This window comes from Globicephala melas, chromosome 8 (assembly GCF_963455315.2).
Source record: "Globicephala melas chromosome 8, mGloMel1.2, whole genome shotgun sequence".
In the NCBI taxonomy this organism is placed as follows: Eukaryota; Metazoa; Chordata; class Mammalia; order Artiodactyla; family Delphinidae; genus Globicephala; species Globicephala melas.
Window position 1 is genome coordinate 357556 of NC_083321.1, and position 16194 is coordinate 373749.

The window sequence follows — 16194 nt, forward strand, 5'->3', positions numbered from 1 at the left end:
GCCGGGTTGGGGCTGAGGGCCTCATGCACCAGCCCCTTTCTGCCGGGGCTTTTAGTGGTTCGGGAGTGGGGGTTGGGAGCACGTTGCCTTGGGCACTGGGGCACCGAGCTCTGCAGGGGCTAAGCGGGCTGTGCTCTCGCCCAGGTACAGAGCCTGAACCTGCCCCCCACCCCGGCTCTGCCTTCGAGTGTCCCACCATACGCACCTGTCAGCCAGCCCGCGGTCCAGTTCCTCTTGCAGGGGAGCCTGCCCCTGATGGGCTGCGGGGTGGCCCAGAGCCCGGCCCCGGTGCCCACCGTCCTGACTGCAGCCTCAGAGCCGGCTGGTCATGCTGCCACTGTGACCACCGCCGCTGCCAACAGCTCCGAGGAGAGAACAGCTGCTCCCAGGCCAGCCTCGGAGAAGACCAAGAACGAGGAGGTGAGTCGCGCCCCTCCTTCCTCCAGGGACTGGCGCAGGTGGGTGGGTGGGTGGGAAGCCAGGGGCCAGTGGTCTCACAAGTGTCCTCCCCCCTAGTACATGAAGAAGCTGCACGTGCAGGAGCGGGCTGTGGAGGAGGTGAAGCTGGCCATCAAGCCCTTCTACCAGAAGAGGGAGGTGACAAAGGACGAGTACAAGGACATTCTGCGCAAGGCCGTGCAGAAGGTGGGTGTGGGGTCCGTGAGCCCAGAGAGAGGGGCTCCGGCCCCAGGGTCGCTCGGCCACATCCTGGGCGCAGCTTCAGGCCAGTTGTAGCCACGCCTCATTGATGCTTCGGGGGTATAAAATGCTGGTGTTTGTGAGGGGCTTACGACTGTGTCCTCGTGACTTTAGTTAAAGAGGCTAAATGACACAAGATGTTTAACCCAGCTCACGGGTAGGAAGTGAGACCCTGAGAGATGGACATGAGAGATGGACATGCCAGCTGATCTCAGTGGGACCCTCAGCAGCCCTTGAGGGGGGCAGAGCAGGCAGGCGCACATCAGGCTGCCTGCTGTCCCTCATGGCATGCTCCCCAGCGCTCCATCCCCATGATCCCTGACCACGCGGGTTTGCAGGGACATCCGGGTAACTGTGCCCCACTCCCCCAGATCTGCCACAGCAAGAGTGGGGAGATCAACCCCGTGAAGGTGGGCAACCTGGTGAAGGCCTATGTGGACAAGTACAGGCATATGCGCAGACACCGGCGGGCCGAGGCCGGTGAGGAGCCGCCTGCCCAGGGTGCCGAGGGCTGAGGCTTGCCCGGGGCCCTTCTGGCTGGAGTAGCCGAAGCAGAAAACTCCGGGCCACTCGCCCTCCCGTTTCCAGGGTTCCTGTGATCGCACGTGGTCTGTGCACCTGTCTTGCTCACAGTTTAAAACTGGACTTTTATATGTATATTATAGACACACACTGTTCCCATTGTGTTCTAATTTATCAAAAACGGATTATCTTTAGAAATGTCTTGATTGGCTCAGTACTTGAAAGGCGAAGCCTTTGGTGATGAGAAACCAAAGGCGGGCGGGCGGGTGGCGCTTCTCCCACGGGCAACCATCTGGTCCCAGGATTCCCTCGTCTGCTCGTTGTGTTTTATAAGTAATCGCTCGGGTTTTCACTTAGGTCCGCCACCTCCCAGGCACAGCAGTGTTGGCGGGTCTCGAAGGCCAGGGCGCAGCACAGATGGGGAGCCCTGTTCACGGCAGAGGGGCCCCAGGTGCTGCCCCCTCTGGGGAACACGTGTCCTGAGGGGCCCTTGCGCTCTTGGAGCAGTTTGTTGGCTCTAAAGCATGCCCTGAGTTTTTTCACTGTGAAGTCAGGAGAACGGGTGTGCACAGGAGGCCAACGTGGGCGGGGCAGGGGGCTCCCTTCCTGGGCCCACAGGTCACGGGCTTCCCGTGAAGTGGGGTGAACCTCGCATCCACAGTGCCCCTCCCAAGCCTCAGTCTCAAGCCTGCCCCTGGTCAGGACACCAGCACTGGTTCTTGGGATCTTTTTATTAGATTGGGAGGGGTTGGGGACCCAGCCTAGCCGGGCTGCTCCGCCTCCATCAGGAAGTGCTCCAGGAAGTGCTCCAGGTCATCATAGAGGCTGTTGGAGCTGGACAGGCAGAGGCTGAGGCTGCCGCTGTCCAGAGAGGACGCGCCTTCGCGCTGCACGCCCTCCAGGTATGCCCGGCACAGCCATGGCTCCAACTGTGGGGAGGGCGCGGTCAGGTGGGGGGAGGGCTGTGTGCAGCCTCCCTCCCTCCCCCCACCCCCACCCCAGGGACCCTCCACCTCACCTTCACCAGGACCAGGCTCTTCTCCTTGGGCCTTCCCACTGACAGGTCCTGCCCAAAGCCCAGATAGATGGTGTAGTGAGGGGAGCCCCGGCGCCGGCAGGCCTCAAACTCCCCCAGTTCTGCAGGACAGGGCTTTGGTGAGGGGGGATGGGGGGAGGCGGGGAGGCCCTCAGCCCCAGGGCAGGTGCATCACTGACCTTGGAAGAAGGTGCTGAAGTCAAAGATGGGGGTGTCGCAGTTCCGGGGCAGCAGGCGGGCGGGGGTGGAGGAGCTGGCCGAGCCCAGGGGCCCTCCCACCTCCCAATAGACCTTACACTTGCCCAGGCGCCGGGCCCACAGCCTGAGACCCCGGAGTTCCAGCTGTAGGCCGGGGGCTACGTGCTGCAGCAGCTTCTCTGTGTAGTGGAGCTGCTTCTGGTCGGGCAGCTCGGCGGGGCTAGGAAAGGCTACTCGCTGGTGCTCTGAAGCCCCACCACCTACATCGGGGGGGCCGTACAGGAGCACACAGCTCGGGCGCCCCACCACCTCCCGCAGCACTGTTCGGCCCTTGTACGTGATGGTCAAGTCCAGGGCCCCCAAGCTGGGCAGTGTGTGCAGACCGAGCTGTGAGCAGGTGGGACCAGCCACGTGTAGATGCCCTGCCATCAGGGTGCAGGCACTGGGGGAGGCTGTGGTGCGGGGCTCCGCCTCTCGCGGCTGCCAGGGGGCTGGGGGTGGGCCTGTGTCTGGAGAGGAAGGCAGGCCTGAGCTGGCACCCGAGCCGCCAGCTCCTCCCATTTCCTTCCACATGTCCCCTAGCTCCTGTCACCTGGGCCTGGGGCTGGGGCGCCACATTTACTGTGGCGGGCACAACTCCCAAGCAGGGAGCTCTGGACCTGAGGAGGCTCAGCTGTGCCCAGCAGGGATGGTGGCCCACCTCTGGCCAGCACCGTCCCTGCTGGGCACCCCCCTCCCCCGAGCCCTCTCTCCCCGGAGACTCTGCTGTCCTGCCTGTTCCTCCCCTTGGCACACAGAATTCTGCAGGGCAGAGCATCCCCCTCCAACAGCCCCTCACCAGGAGCCCCAGGGGCTATCGGCTCCACCCCACACGCAGCTTTCAGCACATGGTCCTCCAGGCAGCTCTGCTGCAGAGCCTGGATCAATAGGTCCCCAGCATCTCCAGCTGGGCTTGGGGCACAGGGCTCAGGGCTCAGCCCGGCCAGCCCATGCCCCAGCCTCTCGCCAGCATCTGCTGCCAGGTATGGCCCCAGAAGCCCATCCTGCAGGAGAGGACAGACAGTCCCAGCATAACTCAGCAGCTCCCCAGCCCAGTGAGAGGGGGCAGCCCCAAGGTGGAATCCAAGAGGGCAGTGACCTTACCCTTGTAGGTGGGGCATCTTCAAGGGCCTTGTCCTCCCCCTGGCTAATAATGCTTGGGCTTTCTGAGGGAGAATTAGGGTTGGGGGAACACTGGATTTGTGACTCTGGAGTGGGACACCTAGGTGTGAATCCCTGGGCAGCTCCTCAAAGCTCAACCGCACTTCTCCTTCACTGATCCCAACAGGCCCATGAGCTTCCTCCCAGCAATCCCCAGTCCCCGCTAGCCGCGCCACACGCCCTCACCCCGGCCCCGCCATCCCCCAGCAATCTGGCACCAGCCTCTCTCATGCCAGTTTTCTAAAACCGAAAATCCGACCCAGCGGCTGCTCCCAGGACAGAGCCAAGTCTCCCTGCCGGCAGCCCTGCCGTGGCCTCCTCACCTCCGCACGCCGGCCCGGGGGTGACCATGTACACCTTATGAGGGTCGGTAGGGTCCCCCGAGTTGTCTTGCAACATCACGAAGCGCCGCGTACAGTGCAGCGCGCAGCGGAAGTTGGTTTTCCAGGAAGCTCGGAGCGCACTCTCAGCGGTAGGCCGGGCACCTGCGCTGCTGCGGAGAGGCCACCTGCCGCGGGCCACAGCCCAGGCCTGGGGAGAGAGACTGAGTGGATTACGCGGACCGGACACTCGGGCCTGGGCCTGGACCGGCCCTCCCCCGCCCCGGGCGGGGCTGGGGTCCCACCTTGAAGATGCGCGAGTCGGCCTCTCCCAGGTCCTTCCGCGAAAAGTGCTTCCAGGGCACGCGGAAGCACGTTCGGGCCGCGTCCAGCCACCGTAGTCCCTCGTAGCGGCCGCTGCTGACCTCGCCCAGAAGCCAGTCTCCGAAGAGCACGCGCGGGGTCCCCCTGCGGGCGGAGCAGCCGGGCGTCAGGGCGCGCGCGGGCCACCGGGGGCGTGGGTGGGGTGGGCAGCGCGGCGGGCTCACCCGTCGGGAGCCACGGCCATTGCTCCCTCCGCAAGGGCTGGGCGTAGAGAGAGCGGCGCGCCCTCCGCGGCGAGGGCTGGGGTCGCGGGGGCAGTCGGGGGATAGCGCAGGTGAGAGGAGGGTTCCGCGTGACTCTCCGCAGGTAGTCCCGGGTGTTGGGGTCCCAAGTGTTGGGATCACAGATGGAAGTTGAGGACTTCTGGCCACGGTGTTGCCCAGGTGAGTCCTGGCCAAGGAGGCGATGGGTGTGGCTACAGATGCGGCGGGGCCTCGGGCACACGAGGGGCCACGGGTGTCGAGCCGGCGTCCGGGCTGGGCCCTGCGGGGGCGCGACGGGAACGGCCGTAGGAAAACGAAACCGCGCGCTGCGGGAAAACGAAACCTAACCCGCCCCACCCCGCGCGTCACCGCGATCTCCGCCTCCAGGTCCCCCAGTTCCGGGCCCGTGCCCCTCGCCGTCACCCGCTCTGCCCGCCCCCTCCTGGTCACTGCTCCGCGGAGCGAACCTGGGGTCCGACGCGGCCGTCGCTGCCTTTCTCGCTCCGCGTGGGTTGGGAGTCCCGAGTACCTGGTAGTGGCACCGCCGGCGCGGGAAATTTCGGCTCCGCTGGGGCTCCGGAGCAAGCGCTTTTATGGTGGCGGGGGCCCGAGGCGGGGCCGGGGCCGGGGAAGTCACGTGCTCCCGCGGGCGGGGGCGGCACTGGGGTCCTGGCTGCCGCAGGGCACAGCCCCTTCGGAGTCCAGCCGCTGCCCTCCCTCACCCAGCGCTGCGGGGGGCTGGGGCGCCAGCAACCAACGTGGTGGGAGAAGCAGTGGGATAAGCTGGGGACCCCGGGATCGGAAATAAAACCAGTCAGGTTCCTGAGCGGACGAGCGGGTGAGGGGGGTGCGTGGGAGGAGATGCAGCTGTGCTCTTTGGGTTCTTACCAGTGACAGTTGTCCAGGCAAGAATACTCAAATACTATCGAGATTAAAATATTTGGAAAGGAATCGGAAATGCCTTTTCGTGAGGAAAAAACGCCAGTGATGCATAAGGGACAGTGGCGGTGGTCGGGGCTGAAGTCCTGACTGAGGGTCGCCCCTGAGGAAGCCAGTGGAGGGGGCTCGGTCCCTAACTCCGTGGCTCTGGGTCGCGTCCACAGCCTCTGTCCTGTGCACCCACTGGCCCCACCTGCTGCCCGGGGCCCAGGGCCTGCAGGCCACTGTCACACTGGGCCAAACCACCCGCCTCCACCCCGCACCGCCCGTCACAGCCCAGCCACCTGGACCACGTGCCTCCGAGGGCACCCCAGCGTGTTTACTGCCCTCACTGTAGCCCACAGACGCAGGAGTGTGAGCCCCTGGAAGGTCCCCGGGCCCATGCTCTCCCAAATGAGTGTCCTCAGGTGGCTCCTCTGCCTCCCCCAGGGGAAGAATCTCTGTGTTGGGTCAGCTGTGGTTAGACAAGGAGAGGAACTTCCTGGCCACCAGCTGGCACCGAGCCTGGGAAGCCCCGCGGGCGCAGCAGGTGGTTTACGGGAAACGGCACCCAGTGCTCTGGGCAGGGAACGACCCCGCCCACCCCTCTCCGCCCCCACGGCGCCCCCGGCGGTCCCTCTGAGGAGGACTCAGTGCAGGGCGGGAGCAAATGGACCACGTCCTGACAGCCCCCACTGGCAGCCTCTTGGGGCAGACCCCACGCGTCCCAGCAGATCCGAAAATGTCACTTTATTCTGCGCAATGGAGTCGGGGGAGAGCCACCAAGCCGACTGCAGTGACCCAGACTCGCCGGGAGAGGAGGGGCGGCCACACTAGAGGTAGACGGAGTCGGAGCGAGGCGCGTCCTGGGCACCCCCGCGCAGGCCCGCCTCTGCGCCCTCGTCGCCGCTGCCCTCGCTGCCCTCGTCGCCAGCACCGTCCACTTCCGAGGCAGGCGTGTTGAGGACCACCACGTCGGCCTCGGCCCCGATGTCCTCGCCGAACCACACCGCCTTGTAGCCACCCTCAGGCCGCCGCTCCTTGGTCAGGATGGACCTCACAGCGGCCGGGCCGTCCCCATCCAGGGCCACCGTAGGGGACTCGGCGACTCGGCGGAGGGTCTCCGGGCTGGGGGGCTTGGGTTCTGGGGGTGCAGGCTCTGGGGGAGCCGGCGGGACGGGACTGGATGAGGGGCTAGGAGCCGGCGCCCAGCTGGCCTCGTCGGGGTTGTTGAGGAAGGCCTGGTTGTCAAAGCCTTGGGGCTGGGGCTCCTGGGGGGCAGGCGGGAACCAGCAATCAACCAGACCAGGCCTGGGCTCAGACCACCCCTGTTCCCCCAGAGACAGGTGGCTAGACGCTCTGCCTCTCTCTGCCCTTCCCCCCATCTGTGGGCTATGGTGTGTATGCCCCGTCCCTCCTCACCTCTGCCCTGCATCTCCCGGATGGACTCCCGGCCTCCACGCTGCCTCTCTCTCCATCCTGCCGCTTCTCCACCGCCCCCCGTCCTCTCTCCTGTCCTTTCCCCCACCCCGAGGGCCTCACCAGCGCTTTGCCACAGCAGCACTTGAGTCGGTGGCCGTAGTGCTTGTGGACGAGGACTATGAGGGCGATGAGAGCCAGAAGGAGCAGCGCGCTCAGCACCCCGCCCAGCGCCGCCATATCCACCACCGAGAAGCGGCTTGCGTCTGGCCTGCCACCCACTGGCGGGCTGCTTCCTCCGGTCCCAGGCGTCCCTGCTGGCAACACCGCTGCCCGCTTGCTGTCCCACCGCAAGCACTCCCGGGCCAGCCTGGGGCAAGCTCGGGACACCCGAAGAGCAGGCTAGGCCTGGCCACCGGAGATGACGTTTGGAGGAGTGGGCGCCACTGACCCCCGCCAGGGAGCCCCGATAGGCCGGGCTACTGGGAGCGGGGAGGGGGTCAGTGCCCACCAGTTCCAGGTGGGTGGTAGGGGGCCAACGTGCCAGGCAGGGAGCTGAGGGTAGCACGGGGCCCGTGGGCTGAATGGCCCTGGGAATTGGGGGGGTCACTGGATCCTAAGTCTGGCCTCTGCCCCACCCTCCACACATCTTCCCTAGCTTACCTCCTGGGGCCCCCCAGGACCTGTCTCTTTGCCAGACCCCCCCTTGGGGTTTCGTGGTCCCCATGGTCGTGCTGGGCCGACCTGGGGTGGACCCTACCCCACAGCGACCGCCCAGAGTCCTGAGTCAGAGAGCATGAAGGTTAACTAGGGTAAATGGTGGTGTTACCTGTAGGCCGGGTGGTCCTGCTGGGTCCAGGGGACATTGGCAGAGAGGTTCCTGGCTTTGAGGTCTGTGCTGAGCCCCCACTGGGTGAGGCTGACGGCGAGGAGGGGCTGGTTCCCGCACTGGGGGGCCCCCCAGGCATGGAGGAGGCCGGAGGCCTCAGAGTTGTGCCTGAGGAGGGGCGCGGGCTGCTGTCGCCCCCAGAGCTGGTCGTGGAGGACCCCCAAGAGGGCTCAGGGGGCCGAGGGGCTTCCGACGTGGTGCCGCTGGAGGCTCCGGTTGTTCCTGCTGTCTCTGGGGACGGGGGGGGGCCTGGGGCCAGGGCCAGGGCTCAGGCTCGCCACTCCTCCTAGCAAGAAGCCCTCCCCGAGCCGACCCGGGGTCCCTGGGAGGCTCACCTGTGGGGGCGGGTTCCTGTTCTGAGACTTGAACCTCCACGACCGTGGTCGCTGTGCCTGAGGTCACCGTGTTCCTGGCCTCAACCTGGGCAGGAAGGGGGCTTGTCCCTCCTGGGCTCCAGCTTGACCCCTGGCCCTCGGAGATGCTGCCCGCCTCTCACCTCTGCGTAGAAGACCCCGGCGTGCACCAGCGAAGCGTCAGTCAGCATGGCCTCCCCGTCCATCCGGAAGTTAGAGTTGTTGGTGACCCGATACGTGATGGCCGAGTTGAGGTCCTGGACGTGGCCCCAGTGAGTCCTGAGCCCAGGCTGCTCCCCAGACCGCTCCAACCCCCCCACGGCAGGAGGCCGGGCAGACCCAGGGACCAGGTGGTGCCTACTGGGAACTCAGGATCCTGGGCCCGGATCCTCAGAGCCTGGGAGGGGGCAGCTGCATCCTTGATGGCCACGCCTACCCCAGAGCCGAGCGCCACGGTGCCGCGGTACAGGCTCTGGGGGAAGCGGGGCGGGCTCCCGCTGGCGGCCTGGGCCTCCACCGTGACCTGGGTCACCGAGTACCTGGCGTGATCCGCCTGCTCGCCCTGGGGGTTGGAGAGGCCGCAGTGACCAGCAGGTCCTTGAAGGGTGAGCCCTGTAGCCAGGGGCCCAGGAAGGGCCCGTGGAGACCTGGCCCTGTGCGGGCACCCACCTTGACCAGCAGAAGGAAGGTCTTGGGGCTGGGGATGCTCTTGGTCATGGTGAGGTTGCCTGTGTTGGCATCAATGGAGAACGAGCCATCCTCGTTTCCTGGGAGGACGGCAGGACGGTTTGGCCGCAGTCCCCTCTGGAGGCCTGAGGTCCCAGTGTCACAGCTGGTTCTGCCCATGTGGGGACGGGGTCAGGGTGTTGCATGGAGAGAGAAGTTGGGGGCTGGTGCCCACTCACCCCTGATGATGCTGTACACAATGGGCTGATGGATGCCCCGGTCCCCGTCCACGGCGTAGATGGGCCCAGGATGCAGGATGAGGGGTCCTGACTGCGGGAACAGGGAGCGGAGGGTACGCCGTGGAGCTGGTGCCCCTCCCGCTCCCCTCAAGGAGAGCTGGAGTAGCCCCAGGGGGCAGTCAGGGACCCAGGTCGGTCCCTGGGGTCCCTCACTGGGTCCCAGGGGCCTGGCTGGCTCTGCCCTGAGGACAGCTGGACCCTGTTTCCTCATTTGAATTTCAGAGGCCCTGTGTCCCACTTGCCACCATGGGGTGGGGCAAGATTGGTTTACGAAAAATCGTTCACCTTTGCTTGAAAATCACAACCCACTCTGACCCCGTGGCAGCCAGGCCCGTGCTCATGCTGCCCTGGTCCTCCACGGCCCCCGTACCAGTGTGTGGCCTGTGGGCACAGCCCCGTGGTATTGGGCTTCGACGCAGACAAAACCGTCAGAGTACGTGCAGGGCAGGAACCAGGGGGCCCGCAGGTCGGCGGGCCGCACCTCCAGGACCAAGGTGGCTGTGGCCGTGTGGCTGGGCTCCACGTTCTCCTCTCGCGTGTCCTGCAGCACCGCAGCCCTGCCGTCAGGCCTGGGGGCCTGTGGCTGGAGCGGCTCGGGTGGGGCCGTGGGCGTCCGGGATGAGGGCGGGAGTGGCCTGCTCACCCGGACCAGCAGTTGGAAGGTCATGTTCGGCCACCTGTCGAAGTCCAGTGACCGGTCCAGCCGCAGCTCTGGGCGGTTCGCACCCACCAAAGAGAAGAAGCCGCTGGCACCCTAGGGAGGTGGGGGACTCAGCCTGGGACCCCGGGAGGACACGCAGAGGTGGGGATACCCAAAGGGGAGGGCTGGGGGCACTGACCGGGGTCGCTTCCTGGAGGGTGTAGAACAGGACGTCATCTTTGTCGAGGTCCTGGGCCTTCAGCTCTGTCTCGGGGATGACGACGGCATTCACTTTAGTGTCCTGGGGTACGGAGGGGGGTCGGTCTGGCCACGCCCGTGTCCCCAGGGTGAGACCCCCAGCCACTAGCCCTCTGCCCCCCATCCCAGGTGCCAGATGCCCCAGATGGTGTGAACTGCTGCTCCCTTCCACTCACCTCTGGCACCCTTTGGACCTTGACTACAAAGGGGAACCTGGGCGGGTTGTCGTTGACATCCAGCACTGACACAAACACCCTCAGGCTGGTCACCTGGGGGAGGGAGGAGGGTCCCCGGCCCAGCGGCGTGAGCTCATTCTAGGCGCTGGGGTACAGTTCCCAAGACAGCTCTCTGCCTGGGGCTCCCGCTCCAGCAGGCGTTACGGACAAGGAACAGAAAGCAATTTTTTTAAAGCACAGAAGGTGCGAATGCCCTGGAGAAAAATAACGCAGGCACTGGGGGCGCAACCAGCAAAACCCCAAATGAGGAAAACGGCAAAACAATTGAATTTCTTCAAGCATAAGTCTCACGGAAAATCAGGACACCATGTGTTGAAAGAGACGTGAGAGAAACATCAGCCAGCTGCACTGGGTGGACCTTGCTGGCAGGAGACTGTGAACGACCGCTCTGGAGCTGGTGGGGTGTGGGCGTTGGATGCCGCGCTGCTGAGGAGCCCCTGCCTTTTCCGGACGTGACAACACTACCGCGTTAAGCAGAAGCGGCCTTGTCCGCTAGAGGCTCATCCTGAGGTATTTGTGGGTGGTGTGCTGTGACGTCGGGCGGGGGGCACCCACGGGGCTCAGGGAGACCACAGAGCTGACTGGTGCGAGGGGCCAGGGAGGCGGGCGCCTCTCCGAGGAGGTGACAGGGAGCAGCCGGGGTGGGGGGCTGGGGGCGCGGCGTGCCGCTGGGCCTTTATTCGCTTTATTTGGGAGGGCAGGGACCGCTGCTTGCTTTACCGGATAGGATCGTTCTCCTGCCATTCGGAGAGTGGACTGGGGTGGGCGGGGCCAAGAGGGGAACAGATGGACCAGCGGAAGATGCTGGTGTCAGGCCCAGTCAGCCGGCAGATTTGCTGGAGGACCGGCGTGGGGAGGGGGAGGTGAGGACTGAGCTGGCAGGGCGAGGCGCCTTTGGGGGGGCCTTGGATCTCGGGGTGGGGGTGTCTGTGGGGTGTGATGTCCGTCCGGGGCCGGGTTTGTGAGTCTGCGGCTCGAGGCACAGTCTGGGCTGGGGGAAGTGTGGGCGTTGCCGGCACAGAGGTGACACTTGAAACACACCACTGGGTGAGGTCGCCAGGGAGTGACCGTGGGCCAGGCAGAGCAGGGCACAGAGGTCCAAGCCGGAGCCCTCTGACATCACAGGGAGGGTGGGGATGTGGGGATGCCGGAGGGGGTCTGAGGGGCAGACTCACCACAGTGTCATCCCTCTTGCACTCCAGGACTGCTTCCAGCATTGAGTTCTCCTGCGGGGGCGGGCAGGTGTGGGAATCACCTGGGCAGCTGGCCCAACCCCCGCCCCATTCCTCAGGTGAGGAGACAGAGGGCGAGAGCAGCAGGTGCTGGCCAAGGGTCCCTGTCACCCATGCTGAGTCCAGAGGGCGGCGGGGCCCAGGCAGCTTCGTCCCCCGAGGGCCCCACCCCCTCAGGGCCAGCCCTCAGCCAAGCCTGGGGGCCCGAGAGGCCCCCTGGGCAAACTGAGACCCAAAGATCCCCAGAGAGCCCTTCTCTGGGGAAGAGTGTGGGTGGCCGCCTGGGGCCCATGGAGGGTCGGCCACCCCCGCTGACCCCATGGGCACAGCCAGCCCTGGGCCCGCCATCCACACCTCGTAGTCCGGGGTCACATTGAGAAACAGCTGAGTCCCCTGGATCCGAAATGCGAAGCGGGTGGGCGAGGGTCCGAGGGTCACCTGCTGGCCCTCAGGGACGGTGATGTTGAGGAGTAGCTGCCCGGGACTCGTGTTCTCACTGACTTCGAAGGAGTTCTTTTCCACAGAGCAGACTGGAAGTTGGAGAGGAAGGGTCGGTGCCTGCCAGGCCCCTGCCTGCCACCCCGCCCCTCTGCCACTGCCCCCAGTACCCTGGGCCTGGGCCACGGCCACGAGCAGAGGAAGCAGTAGGGCCCAAGTCACCATCTCGGCAGGCGGGCGGCCCCGGGGGAGGCTGTGGGCCCGTCTGGCGTCTGGGACCCTCTGCGCGGCTGTGCTGCTGGCGCAGTCTCTGCCGGGGCGACCTTCGCCCCTGCCAGGCGCCGCCCCACTTTATGACCCTTTACAACGGCTGCCGCCAACCAACCGCAGGACTGGCCTCCACCAAGGGGGCCCCCGCCGGCCGCCGGCCGCCGGCCAGGCCTCGCCGGCTGCCAGGAGGGGCAGGCCAGGTGGTTACCCGGCCGGAACCGGGCCACATGCAGGGGCTGACGGGGGCTCAACCCACGGACCCCAAGACAGAGGAACCCAGAGCTGGTGGGCGGGCACTGGGGGCCTGGGCGGGCTGGGGCTGGGGCGGGCCTCTGTGTTTGCTGTGCTTGCCCCCCAACCCGGGATGGCCCTCTGCTGGGCCCCTCTGCCAGAACCCTCGTGGGCACAGCTCCTAAGGCGGCCCGGGAGGTTCAGGCTCAGGCCGCAGGTGTTCCCCTCCGGGCCCGCCTCCTGTCCCCGAGTTTAGGGGACAGGTCTGGAGGGGAAAGGTTATATGCGTCCTAGGGACTCCCCTGCCTGTCCCAGAAACAAGCCAGCTTCTTCCAGGGGGCTGGGCGGGGTCACAGTGACGAGGATGGCAGTGCTTCGGGGCAGCTGGCAGCTGGGGGGGGGGGACCCTGGGCCCCGACAGAGGGGCATCCTTGTGAGGGGCCCATGGCAGAGGCCCGCAACTGCCCCACCTCCATCTTTCCTCAGCCCCCTAAGCCCAGCAGCTGGGAGAGGACACTGTGTGGGGGAGGGGCTGCTGTGATGGGTCCGGTGGAGCCCTTCGCACCTCCAGGCCCCAGGCCATGCGCGCCTGAAACACCTTCGCAGAGCAACCCTGAGCCCGTGGTGCTACAAGGCCTCCTGCAGCCTGGCACTTGGGGTGTCATCACCGGCCCTGCTCCACAGGCCCCGGGAGGTCAAGCCACCCATCCAGACTGCACGCCTGGACCGGGAGCCAGGACTCATGCTCAGGTACCTTCACTGGGGAGTGGCCTGCTGGGTCCTGCCTGTCGCCTCTTCCTGCTTGGCCGAGCCTCCTTGCCCCCTCACCGCTGCCCCCCGGGGCAGGATCTAGGGGACATCTCCCAGAGCCCCTGAATGTTTGCTGTGTGGATGCCAGAGGTGCCGGGCGGCTTCCAGGGAGCTCAGTGGATGGGGCAGGAGAGAAGGAAGCAGAAAGATGAGGCTCCCTGCTGGCTTCCCAGGTTGAAAGGGCAGCTGGGCATAGCCACGGTCCTAGAATCCCGAGGATGGGTCTCTCCTTCCCTCTGGCAGCCGTGCCCTGCAGCAGCTTCCTCGATGGTACCCAGACGGCGCACAGAGCGGGCTCACAGGGCCAGGGTCTGAATTGCTCCTTTATTGGTGCCAACTGCAACCCCCCCTCCTCCGCCCCCCTCCCCTGTCCAGGCTCCCCTTGGGAGGTTCCTTCTTCCTCAGGGCCTCCTCTGGGTCCCCTCAGCAGCAGGGATGGCTGGCTCTGACACCATGACCCCAGCCCTCAGTCCAAGAGGCATCTGGGGAGACCAGGCTTGATCCTCGGGGGGCCTCAGGGGCATCCTGCAGAGACAGCCAGGTTAGGGGTTGGGGTCTTGGTGCTGGAGACCGCTGCCCACCCGGCGAAACTGGGCCTTCTCTGGTCACCAGCGCTGACAGTTTCACCCTCCCAGACCCCTGGGCCATTGCTGTGTCCAGTTGTGCCCGGGACCTGGGGTGCCCCGGGGAGGGAGGCTATGGGGCAGGGAATGGGGGATGGGGGGATGGGACTGGTGCTCACCAGGCCTGCAGGGTGGGCGCGTCCGACCACAGCAGGCAGAGGTGGCCCTCCGCAGAGTTGGTCCAGGCTGTGCTGTTCTCTGTGTCCTGCTCGCTGCTCCCCACCCCAAGTCAGAATTAGTCTGGAGTTGGGGAGCGCCCTGGCAGGTCCACCCCCATCCCGCCGCCCCTCACCTGCGCTTCCCCACCAGGCCCTGCAGCAGCCGCTGCAGCCGCGCGCTCTCCCGCAGGCGGCTGAGCTCGCTGGTGAAAGTCCCGTCCGAGTGTCGCGGGGCCCTGCGGAGGGGACGCGGAGGGGGCCGGGTGGGGGGGGGGGGTCAGGGCCGGGGCGGGGTGGGGGCGGGCGGGCGCGGGGCCCGGGGCCGCGGGCTCACCTGGGGGGCGCGGGGCGCGCGGCGCAGCCCCGGAGCAGCGGCGGCGGCAGCAGCAGTAGCAGCAGCAGCAGGGCCCGAGTGGCCATGGTGGGCGCCGGGCGGGGGCTGAGCGGCCGTCGGGCCGCGGCCCCTTTATAGCGGCGCCCGGGAGCGGGAGCGGGGCGGGCGGGGGTCGGCGCCGCCCCGGCTCCGCGCCGCCCGAGCCGCGCCCCATCGATCGCGCGGGAAGGTCAGGGCCGCCCCCCCAGCTGTCGCCCCGGCCGCCCGCCCGCCCCCACCGCCGCGGCGGCGCCCCTCGGCGGGCCCGCTGGGGTCGGGCGCCCGGGGACAAGAGGACCCCCGCGGGGGCAGCGGGCGGGACCTGCGGGGTGTCGGCCCGTGCAGTGACCTTTCCCAGTCGCCGGGCGCGGGGCGGCGGGGGAGCGGCGGGCAGGTGGGCCGGGGGCGGTGGGGGCGGGCGGGGGCTGATGCCGCGCAAGACCTGGGCCTGGGGCGCCTTGGCCTTTGGGTGCATTTTTGGAGGCGGGAGACCTGAGCCTGCTTCGGGCCATTTACAACCAGCACCCGTGAAATCCTTACACGTAAATTACAAATCGAGTAAGGGGACTTCTTATAAGCCAGTAGTTCTTGTGTTAAACTTTATATGCATTTTAAAGATCATTAGTAGACTTTCTTTAGAGCAGTTTTAGGGTTAGGGAAGAATGGAGCTCACACACGCACGTGCCCAGCCTCCCCGGCACCAGGCATTAGCTTGGGACATTCGTTACACTTGATGAACCAGTATTGTACATTATTATTAACTAAACCCATGATTCACAGTACGGTTCACCTTGGTGGTGTACATTCTGTGGGTTTTGACAAATGTACAATGACACGAGTCTGCTATTGTAGACAGTACCACCCAGGGCCCTGCCCTAAAAGTCCCCTGCTCGCCACCCGCTCGCCCCTCCTTCATCAACCCCTGATCTTTTCACTGTCTCCATAGTTTTACCTTTTCCAGAATGTCATAAGGTTGGAAGCATACAGTCTGTGGCCTTTTCTTATTGGCTCCTTTCACTTAGTTATATGCTTTAAGGTTCCTCCATGCCTTGTCATGGCCTGATAGCTCATTCCTTTTTAGTGCTGAACAATATTTCATTGTCCAATGGACCACAGTTTATTTATCCACTCACCTATTAAAGGACATCTTTGTTGCTTCCAAGTTTTGACAATTATGAATAAAGCTGCTGTAAACATCTGTGTGCAGGTTTCTGTGTGGAAACAAGTTTTCAGCTCCTTTGGGTAAACACCAAGGACCACGATTGCTGGATCCCATGGTAAGGTTATGGTCTGCTTTATAAGAAGGCAGCAGACTGTCTTCCAAAGTGGCCGCACCGTTTTGCATTCACACCAGGGCGTGTGTCGTGGTATCTCATTGTTGTTTTCTCTACATGTATTTGCAACAGCTGCTGCGGCCTCTTCTTGCACAAATTTGGCAAATTAAAACCGCTAAACTTTAACAACATTGACCGATTAATGACATTCATGAGAACACTCAAAATTGTGAGTAGTGTCATTTAACCAGTCAGATGTCTTAGCACCTCAAACACTTAAGTGACCAGGCAGATCTTCATAGGAAAGATCTTCCTATTAAAAAAATTTTTTTGCATGCAGTAAAATTGACTTCTAAAAAATTAACATGCTGTAAAAAATGAATTTCAACACATGTATGGTCCGTGTAGCCACCACCACAATCAGGATACAGAGCAAGTCCATCACCCCAAAGAGCCCCCTCCTGCTGCCCTTTGTGGGCACATCCACTGCCCTGAGCGACTTCAGTCGCACCTGCTCGAGGTCCCCAGCAGTCACTAGCATAGAA

At 64.9% G+C, this 16194-nt stretch overlaps 4 protein-coding genes across 27 annotated transcripts in view; 1 reads left to right on the forward strand and 3 right to left on the reverse strand.

The window, feature by feature from the left end:
- Positions 1-1423, forward strand: part of PHRF1 (PHD and ring finger domains 1) — a 28191-nt gene extending 26768 nt beyond the window's left edge. For 7 of the 12 annotated variants that reach the window (XM_030850913.2, XM_030850916.2, XM_030850919.2 and 4 more), the window contains 3 exons: positions 145-420; positions 517-645; positions 1071-1423. In XM_030850913.2, coding sequence (XP_030706773.1) covers positions 145-420; positions 517-645; positions 1071-1214 — 549 coding nt within the window. In that variant the 3' untranslated portion in view covers positions 1215-1423. Of the gene's footprint in view, positions 1-144; positions 421-516; positions 646-1070 lie in introns of those variants that run through there. The other 5 variants (XM_030850917.2, XR_009564721.1, XR_009564722.1 and 2 more) reach the window with 5 other exon arrangements.
- IRF7 (interferon regulatory factor 7) lies at positions 190-5436 on the reverse strand. 2 transcript variants are annotated; one of them, XM_070046047.1, is made up of 9 exons: positions 5030-5436; positions 4524-4842; positions 4281-4443; positions 3979-4199; positions 3599-3660; positions 3294-3498; positions 2437-2964; positions 2240-2358; positions 190-2150 (listed from the first exon to the last, which is right to left on the reverse strand). In XM_070046047.1, exons 4-9 carry the CDS (start codon positions 4052-4054, stop codon positions 1983-1985), a joined length of 1158 nt encoding a protein of 385 aa, XP_069902148.1. In that variant the 5' UTR covers positions 4055-4199; positions 4281-4443; positions 4524-4842; positions 5030-5436; the 3' UTR covers positions 190-1982. The 2 variants fall into 2 exon arrangements, with proteins under 2 accessions (XP_069902148.1, XP_030706816.1); XM_030850956.3 differs by lacking the exon at positions 5030-5436 and having other exon boundaries at positions 201-2150; positions 3979-4186; positions 4524-4677.
- Positions 5437-6154: 718 nt separating this feature from the next.
- Positions 6155-12330, reverse strand: CDHR5 (cadherin related family member 5). 12 transcript variants are annotated; one of them, XM_060302712.1, is made up of 15 exons: positions 12081-12325; positions 11827-12002; positions 11416-11466; positions 10181-10273; positions 9946-10047; positions 9750-9860; positions 9477-9647; positions 9047-9137; positions 8811-8908; positions 8503-8703; positions 8285-8398; positions 8124-8208; positions 7729-8037; positions 7023-7216; positions 6155-6751 (listed from the first exon to the last, which is right to left on the reverse strand). In XM_060302712.1, exons 1-15 carry the CDS (start codon positions 12133-12135, stop codon positions 6314-6316), a joined length of 2289 nt encoding a protein of 762 aa, XP_060158695.1. In that variant the 5' UTR covers positions 12136-12325; the 3' UTR covers positions 6155-6313. The 12 variants fall into 12 exon arrangements, with proteins under 12 accessions (XP_060158695.1, XP_060158687.1, XP_060158688.1 ...); XM_060302706.1 differs by having other exon boundaries at positions 6405-7307; positions 12081-12330; XM_060302704.1 differs by having other exon boundaries at positions 9477-9860; positions 11827-12329.
- Positions 12331-13591: 1261 nt separating this feature from the next.
- SCT (secretin) lies at positions 13592-14422 on the reverse strand. The gene is made up of 4 exons (XM_060302715.1): positions 14337-14422; positions 14137-14238; positions 13964-14056; positions 13592-13746 (listed from the first exon to the last, which is right to left on the reverse strand). Exons 1-4 carry the CDS (start codon positions 14420-14422, stop codon positions 13623-13625), a joined length of 405 nt encoding a protein of 134 aa, XP_060158698.1. The 3' UTR covers positions 13592-13622.
- Between the last annotated feature and the right edge of the window lie 1772 nt (positions 14423-16194).